The sequence below is a fragment of the Geospiza fortis genome, unplaced genomic scaffold (genome assembly GCF_000277835.1).
Source record: "Geospiza fortis unplaced genomic scaffold, GeoFor_1.0 scaffold188, whole genome shotgun sequence".
NCBI classification, from domain to species: domain Eukaryota; kingdom Metazoa; phylum Chordata; class Aves; order Passeriformes; family Thraupidae; genus Geospiza; species Geospiza fortis.
This window is the reverse complement of record NW_005054337.1, coordinates 1,930,825-1,939,623: the sequence shown is the minus strand read 5'-3', so window position 1 is coordinate 1,939,623 and position 8,799 is coordinate 1,930,825. Positions and strand designations below refer to the sequence as shown.

Genomic DNA, 8,799 nt, shown 5'->3' with positions numbered 1-8,799 from the left:
GCTTGGTGACATGAGGTAAGATTTCTGCTTTGCACTCCAGGGCTTTGATCTTGGTTTCAAACAGGAATGGGACTTTAGACAATGACTAGGCTTTCTTCCATTTTTCTGCTTAGTTGGCAGCACGTTGCTGTTGATGGACTGCCACCTTCTGTGTGGCCCTGTGCATTGTAGCTTAGGACAGATTGAACTCTTATTGAAGACTTACCAAGGGGATAAGCCTGTTCTAAGGCATTTAAGTTTGGTTTGGTTTAGGAGAACTGACCAAACGTTTTTAGCAGCTTTTCCCCTTTTACCATCATGTGGATTCACTGCAGCTTTTATAGCATATGTAAGAAATTAGAATTAAAATTTCCCTTTCAGATCATGGAGGTGTGTTTTCTCAGTGTAACTGCTTTGGATTAGAGAGGGGTCATCCCTCCTGTGCTTTGTTATGATTAAAAACAAAAAGGGAAAAGTCTGTTTGCTGCATTCCCTGTGGTTTCAAGCCCTGGGTGTTGACATTCCATGGAGAAGGGCAGAATATCTTCCAGGCACAGTTATGTCACATTGGTTGGAAAATATCAATTGATTCAGAAGATTATGACAACATTAAAATTTTTTTCTGTGGTTGAGGTTATCTCCATTCCTTAAGTAGATGACTACTGAAATAATTGCAAATTTCAACCTCTCCAAACTGGCAAGAGGGACAGGCTCTCCTGGCTGAGTTTCTTGCTCTGTGAGATTCTCAGCTGTACAAAGCCCAAGGTTAGAATTGGTGATTTACTTGCTCCTCAGGTAAACTTAAAGCTAAAGATTAAAGATTTAAGGTAAAGATTTCTCCAGAACTTTAAGCTAAAGATTTCTTCCCCCCTGATGGTAGCATCCACATTTTTCATGCAGAATCCCTTGACCATGTTTTTCTTGGATTTGAGAGCTAATTCTGGATGTACAGCCAGTCTAGGTTACTAAGGAAGGATTTTTAGAGCTTGTATTTACCATGCTGTCTCAGACCTTGGATTGAATGGGTAGCTGTCATTCTTTGTAGGGAATTTCCTATTCCACTGTGGCTGGGAGTATCCGAGTGGTAAGAACTTGTTGGCCTCTGATCACTTAGTACTGATTTATTCTGGTTCTGTCCTCAGTGAGTTAGTTACTGTGTTCCTGGAGGGTGTTTTTTGGTGTTTTCAGAAGCTCACATCTCTGAATTTGGCAGAGGACTAGCTGGCTTCCTACCCTTTCCAGCATTCAAGTTGTAACTTTTCTTTCCTGGAAACTCCCTAGTCTGATGGAAAAAGAGACTTTCATGTAATCACAGCAGATTACAGATACTGGCACAAGATGTGGTGGGAACACATTTTGCCAAACTGATAAATGAACGTGGGGCCTGGTTTCTGCAGTCTGGCTGGGCTATTGCAGCAAAGGAATGGGAACTGTGCTTTTTTTGGGACCACACGGGGAACTCCTGAACTGGGGTTGCCACAGGCAGAAGCTGTTTGGACAGGCTTGGTCCTGCCTGTTGTTTTTGAGCTGGGAGAATGCAGGTCATGCAGCTGCTGAAGTGCCATCCCAGGAGCAGGTGATGGAGGGAGGGGACACTGGCGTGCTTTCCTGATGGCAGAGCTGGCCTGGCACAGTCACTGTCACAGCTGGCCACATAATCAGCTGGCCCAGGCACGTGCCAGGCCTTTGCAGCAATGGTTTTTCTCAGCTTCAACATCTGCATTCCTTATTATAGCTAATACCTTGGGTGAGGTGTTATGAAATACAAGGATTTTTATAGTGGCCCTGTGGGGGAACACAGTAATGATTTTTTTCTTTAAGACTTTTAGTTTTTCTCTGCATATATAAACAGACTTCTATCTCCTGTGCTGCATCCAAGTCTTCCTATTTCTGATACTGAAGAAAGTTTAACTCTGAACATAAGGTTTTGCAGGAGCTGTCCCACTTTTCACCCTTGCCAGGTGAACTCTGGTGTGCTGGTATGTGATCAGAGCTGACAAGGAGTGAAGTCTGTTGTATTGCTGTGATCACTGCTCTGAACCAGTGGGATGATCTCTGTTCCCAGAGAATCTCTCTTACAGGCCTTGTAGCCTACACTGACCTCCATTACTGTACTCTGATTTTTTCCTTCTTACACTACAAATTCACTTGTAAAGCGAGTTTATTTTCCAGCACTGGAAGTGTTGAGATAACAGAGAGGATTTCCTTGTTTAGTCAGCCTTCACCAGCTGATAAATGCAAGGAAGGCCTGATGAATGGCACAGAGCCTCCAATACACCGAGGGTGTGGGTCTAATTCCATTAAAAATTCTTGGGCCAAATCGTTTTTAAATACAAGTAACATGTGAAATCTTTAGACATGCTGTGTTCTGGTCAAAATAATTTTGGTGTGTGGATTGTAACCTTGGGAAGTTAATGCTGTAACTGTGTGCTGGCTGCATTAATGCTCTACTGGATTGCTGTGAGGGGAAGAAATGTATTTAGTGGGTGGGATTTTTTCAAATCTTGGCCTGTTCAGATGTCTCTGTTATCTCCACCTACAGTTAAAAAGTAAATTGGCTTTTAGACATTCTGTTCCTGCATTTTACTGATGCCAGTAAACTGCAAAATTGGAAGTATTTCCTTTTTGTTACTTTGTGGGTTTGTGTCCACCTGTGCACTTTGTGGTGTCTGATGAAGTTTGCTGCTGTACATAATGCTACGAGCAAATTCATTATGAAATGTTAGCCTGAACCCAAAGGGCCTGCAGATTCTGGAATTGATGTAAACTTTCAATCCTTATGGAAGGAGGAGAAGGGTTACTGTTAGGTCCAGGCCAAGATCCTGAACAAGGAACCAATGCTTGTGGTATTCCGTATGGAGCAGCATGGTGCATGGATGTGTTGTCTGTGTTGTTCTCCTTTAAGCAAGAGTAAGTAGAAAGTTAATTTATTTCACATGCAAAGGCAGCATTTCAAGGCACATGCCCTGCCAAAAAGAGCTGACTTGGATATATGGGGAAATGAAACCACAGAGCCCAACATCTTCGCTCTGGCTGTCAGGAAAAGCCCTTGTAGTCATTGCCAAGTACTTCACATCCAGCTTGCCATGACTGCTTCCTACTGCAGGAGAATTATATTTAAGTGGAATAAAACACTGCCCTGGCAGGAGAAGCTCCTTTAAAGCATCCTGGTAATCTTCCTAATAGAACTAGGAAACCTCAGTCTGTTGTTTCAGACTGCTGAGATGCTACTGCATTGCGAAGTCCCATCCTAAAAATGGGCAACCAAGTTACAAGGTAAACATGATATCTTTAATCTTCTCTTTAATAACCTGCAGTGCATTTGTTCTCTGAACTGTAACTTTGATATTTGCAGGCTTGGCAAGATGAAGTGCAGGTATCCATTGCAGGTTGCCCTTACTCAAGTCCTCACCAGAAGTCTGAGCAATGCTGTCTTTGTATGAGGGATCACAGGGGGAAATGGGGGAAGGAGATATCTCTACCAATAGAGCTGGTGCTTGGTAAAACCTTCAGTTTAGAAAAAAAAGCTTAAAAAAACATGTGAAAGCAATAGATGTTGCAAAAATGTTTTGGTTTTCTGTTGCACATCTACTCCTTCCCCTCCCCAGCTGGGTTCTAAGTTGATGTAGGTACTGTTAATGCTCTTTGAGAAACATTTTAGCTTGTCTGGAGTTAATGAAAAGCATTTTTTTTGCTTGCTCTTGTGATTTATTTTGAGAGGCTTCCTCCTGGGTAGTTGACTTTGCTGTCCCATGATTCTGTGACCGTGTCCCTGCATTTGGTGTTTAGCCCTGTGCAAGTTTCTGACCATTCCTTCCTTTTTCTCTCTGCTGCCCGTGGCCTCTCCCAGGGCTCACTCCATCTCACATTCCCTTAGGTAAGATACTCTTCAAGGCTCTAAAAGAGCATTTGTTTCTGTGCCAGGCCCTTGCAGACCTTAAAGGGGAAGCTGGTTATTTAAGCCTTGCCTAAACTTCTGACACAGATTGAGAAATCTACCGCAAACCAATGCCCTGCGATTGACTTTTGTATCACAGTTGCAGTTAAATACTGGCTATCCTGTGTCTGGGAAACTAAACTCAGGGCTGCAGTTGTTAAATAAGGGGAGAGAGGGCTAGCTCCTACCACTTGGGCTGTCCACAGCAACCTGGGTGTGGACAGTGAGTGCTTCAGAGCCGGGGTTAGGCTGCTTTTGCACGGTGTCAAATTGTTGTTAACTTTTTCCTCCTTGTCCCAACGCTTCCGAGCAGCGGCTACTCCATCCGCCACTCGATAAGTATGCCAGCCATGAGGTAATGTAGCACATGCCTGTGTCTCCTGAGTGGGGCTGGGGGGAACAGCTGCCTCCATCACTGCTGGGGGGTTTGTTCTGGCTTGGACAATCAGTTCCTTCCTCGAGCAGGCCCCTCTCTGAGCATGGATTAAGCACGGCCTGCAGTTTGATATTTAAAGGGTTTTTTAATATCTCTTAAGGTCATTAGCACCTGTCTTTTCTTGGACTAAATGAAGTGTTGCACCTGTACCAAAGTCTGGTTGAAGCTTGCAGCTTTCAGAGGTCCCTGAAGGGCAGGTTTACAGTTCTGCCACAATGTGTGGCACAGCCATTGCTGACACCGAGGTGAATCCTAACAGGAGCCCTCTCCTCAGCCTTCCCTCATTGTGCCTTAGCTGGTGATCTCCTTGCAGGAGACATAATTGCCAGGGCTGGACAAGCCCACAGAACTCTCTCTGTTCATCCTGTTTCCAGATCAGCAGAGGTTGTTTTATGGCTGCAAATCTAAAGCAATTCCTTGGAACAAAAATAACTGAGATGAGGCGAGTCATCTCCCAGCGCTCCTGCAGCCTGGCCCGGGGGAGCAGCTCGATGAGTAATTGCCTGGTCTGGATGCTCAGTACAGAGCACTCCCTGAAATCCTTCGCCAGCCAAGCAGCTTGTTGGGTTGTCAAACAGCTGACCTGGTTTTTTTTTGCTAGAAATTTGAAATGCTCTGATTAATTTATTAAGCTGTGATTTTTGTGAGCATTTCCTGATGCAAATGATCACCCCTGTAGAAATAAAACTGCTGATAGGTGCAGGTATGTGGCCCTTCCCCTTCCTCTCCATGGGATGTGATACAGGAAAATGAAGCCTTTGTGTTAAACTTCCTCAGCAGGGATTAAGCACAGCCTGCAGTTTGACTATTTAAAGGGTTTTTTGATATCTCTTAAGGTCATTAGCACCTGTCTTTTCTTGGACTAAGTGAAATGTTGCACCTGTACCACTATTTAAATCAAAATGTTTTTAGTTGGAAGTTTTTTAAAGCTAAGAGCTGATTTCTTCTCTACTTAAATAGGCCTTGATTCCCCAGTAAACTGGGACTTGTTTCCCTCAACATTTTAGCTTGAGCATTTGAGTGGACTGCATGTGGTATAAATGTTTTCCTGCAGAGTTTGGATGTGGTGTTCATGCCTAGTGTGCCTGAGAGATTTGGGCCAAAGGCTGTGAGGAGCTAGAAGTGTTCTGGGTGATGGTGTCACTGCAGGGGAATGGCCACAGATCCCAGTCACACTGTGCCATTTGATATGGTTAAGAGCTAACTTGTCTTGATTTGTTGTTTTTCTTCTCCCCTCTTCTTTCTTCAAGGAATTCTGCAACCTTCAAGTCCTTTGAAGATAGAGTTGGGACCATAAAGGTAACAGTCTGCTTTGTCTTGTAAACACAGAGAGTGAAGCCTTGTGCAGAAACTTTAATTTCTGCAATGTTTTTCTTGTAGACTAGTATTCGGGCAAATGGCCTCTCAGATATGTGAAGTCTTGGCTACAGTAGGTGACCTCGACAAGGGGGAATTGACTTGGTATTCCCTGTGCTGCTTTCTTGGTGTCCTCACTCTCTTCTCTCCTTGCAGTCCCGAGTGGTGGGCAGCAGGGAAAACAGCACTGACGGCCTCCACTCCCCCTCTGGAGCTGGGGACAAGCCTCCACAAGACAACGCTCCCTTCTAGGCCTGGATGTGGCTTTGCACAGCTGTGCACAACTGGAAGAGCCCCCTCCCTCCCAAACCTTCACCACAGCAACAACATGCGAATCCAAGAAGGGGCTGAGAGCCAGTCTGGAGAGATCCATCCTTCATTCATAGACACTGCTGCTGGATCCAAGTCAAATAAAGAGAATGCAAAGTTTTGTACACAAATAATATTTTACACTAAAGTTTGTAGATTAAATGTATCACTGCTGTCCTTTTGGGAGAGCGTGTAAGCTGGAGTTTCCTTAAAGTAGCTCAGAAATGCCACTGCTGTGGTTGAAAACAGTTTTCCTTTGTCTGACATGGCTTGGAGCAGATACATGGCCCTGAGCAGCATGAGGAGGGCAGTAACTGGAGAAGCCAAGTGCATGGGCACCTTAGCTTCACCTTCTGGCTCTGTTCTCTGTGTGGGCTACTCTGGGAGCTCCCAGGCTTCTCCTGTTACTGTTTTCTCTGGCTCTCATTGGAGCTGTTGGGTAGATGGGGTAAACAGTTGGGGTTTTTTTCTGGGCTCCTAAAAGGTAAACTTCACTTAGCAGCTGCCTCGTTGTTACACTAATGCTCTAGCTTTAACAAAACTAAGAATCTTTATTTTTAAATGCAACGAACTTTAAAGAAATAAAGCATAAAAACAAACAAAAAAAAAGCTTTCGCATATTAGGGCAAAGCTCCCTTGGACTCTGAAGCTGAACTGCAAGCCTTACATCACTTATGCTTTACTTGTTTATGATTTATTTTCTGTAGAGGAGACTGCAAGGGTTCTAAAGCTGGTTGTTGAGCACTGGAGTTTTGCATCATGCAGTCATAGCAGCATGTTTATAAAGCCAGTTCTTGTGTTAAATTCAGTGGTGCACTCTGTTTCGCGAGTGTATGAAACTTGCTTCTCCCTTCTCAGCTTATCCCTTCATTCTTGGAGGAGGAATTTCTGAAGGCTGGAATATGGATACCATTGGAGGGACTCTGCTCTGCTCTCTGAGGGCTCCTCCAGCTGGTACATCTGGCTGTGACTGGATGGGTTTCTCAGTTGAAAGCCCCAGCTCTGATTTTAGTTTACAAAACTGGCAGAGAGTCATGGAGCTCACCCAGTCCCTCCAGGGGCTGGATGTTTTGCTCTTTTGATGTCCAACTTCATTGCTCAGGAGCTGACAAATTCCAAGTTTTCTCCTAGAGGCCTGATCTTATTCTAGGCAAGGTGCCTCCACGTAGAAATACCTAGAGTGAGCAATTCTGTGCCTTAGAGGCGAAGTGGGACTTACTCAGGTCTTTAAACTTATGTACATATCTGGGTAGTTTTAGTGGTTAATCACCCCGGAGGGACTGAACTGCCTCTGACCCTTTAGAGAAGCAAGTTTTGACACTGATTTGTTAAATCTCCATTTCCCCCACCCCTGCTCCCCTCCCTCTGCAGACCTGGGGATGTGGGATGAGATGTTAGTGGGCAGATGTACTAGGCCATAGGTGGAGTGTAGAGTGTCGTTCACGGGCACTCCTCGCTTGACTGGAACTGTGAGGAACAGAGCCAGTGAAATGGGGACTGCAGGAGCTCGGGTATGGAACTGTTTCTCTTTAAGATAAAGACTGAGGAAACGTGTCAATAAAGAATTCCTTTGGGAGAAAATGGGGTGAATGTCTTTGTCTTGTTCTAACAGCACTGAAATCCTCTCTTGAGTGGTTGTTATGAACTCATGAGGTAAATACCAACTGCTGCAGCAGCCTGAGGCGAGAAGCAAGTGAAATATTCCATCATATCCCTCTGGCTTATCTGCTGGCTCTTTGGATGCTCTCTCATGAAGGAATGTGCTAAATAATATTTACAGCTTGATGTTTCCTTTCCAAGATACTGGACACTGTTCCCAAACTGTTTCCTCTGGGCTGGGGAGCTGCAAACTCCATGGCTGGTGCTGCAGGTGGATTCCAAACTTCCTCACGTCCTTTTCCTGAGCTGGGAGCATGGAGCTGCAGTCCCAGCAGTAACCTTGGCAGTGGGAGCCGAGGCTGGAGAAATTTCTAATGTGGAAAAGCTGCAGCTGGGGTGCTGGCATGGCCTGACACTGTGATACCTCAGGGAATCTGTCACCTCCATGGAAGCTCTGGCAGTCAAGCAACATGGCATGGGGGAGTTGTGGATGGGTGGCTGGAGCTGCTGTGTCCAAGTTTAAAATGGCAGTGCAGAGCAGGCAAATAGGTTGTGGAGAGGCCAGCAGAGATCCTCAGTGTGCTGTTTGCACAGGAAGGATGCCCAGCTAGGCTTGGGACATCTTGGTGATGAGGGTTTGGTTTTGGATTTGTGGAGTTAGGGTGTTTGTTTTGAAGGTTGGGGGTATTTTTCATACATGACTTCATTAGGTAAAACTACGTCTCTCCAAGTGGGGCTGAGGACGGACAGATTGGTGTGAGACCTGATCCTGGAGGAGAGATGCTGCTGGGAGCACCCAGGCTGAGGTGAGGGCAGATGGCTCCATCCCACAAAGCAGATAAACAGCAGAATCGAAAAGTAAGTAACTGCAAAAAGCAGGAAGGAGCCACTTTTCCCTACTGGCACCATGTCCCAACCCTCAGCCAAAACCACAGCAAGTGTTCCTTAAGGAATTTGAGATTTATGGTCTGAGAGGGGTTGCACAACCACTCCAGTCAGCTCATCCTGACCGAGTGGGCGGTGTCCAGAGCCAAGCTGCCAGCCTGGTCCCACTTGCTGCACCCCCGTGGGTGCTGGGGTGGGCTCAGCATCTCTTCTTGGGTGCAGACTCTGTGCAAGAGCCAAGGTCAGTGCTGGGGAGCCCTGCAAGTGGCTGGTGTTTTGGACAGGGAAAGGTGCAGGA

The 8,799-nt window shown here is 45.6% G+C and overlaps 1 protein-coding gene across 1 annotated transcript in view; it reads left to right on the top strand.

Moving 5' to 3' along the window:
• Positions 1 to 7,598, top strand: part of TPD52L2 (TPD52 like 2) — a 15,532-nt gene extending 7,934 nt beyond the window's left edge. Inside the window, exons 6-9 of the mRNA XM_014307484.2 lie at positions 3,769 to 3,856; positions 4,230 to 4,271; positions 5,603 to 5,651; positions 5,865 to 7,598. Of these exons, the coding sequence (XP_014162959.1) occupies positions 3,769 to 3,856; positions 4,230 to 4,271; positions 5,603 to 5,651; positions 5,865 to 5,960 (275 nt within the window). The 3' untranslated portion in view covers positions 5,961 to 7,598. The remainder of the gene's footprint in view (positions 1 to 3,768; positions 3,857 to 4,229; positions 4,272 to 5,602; positions 5,652 to 5,864) is intronic.
• Positions 7,599 to 8,799: the final 1,201 nt, after the last annotated feature.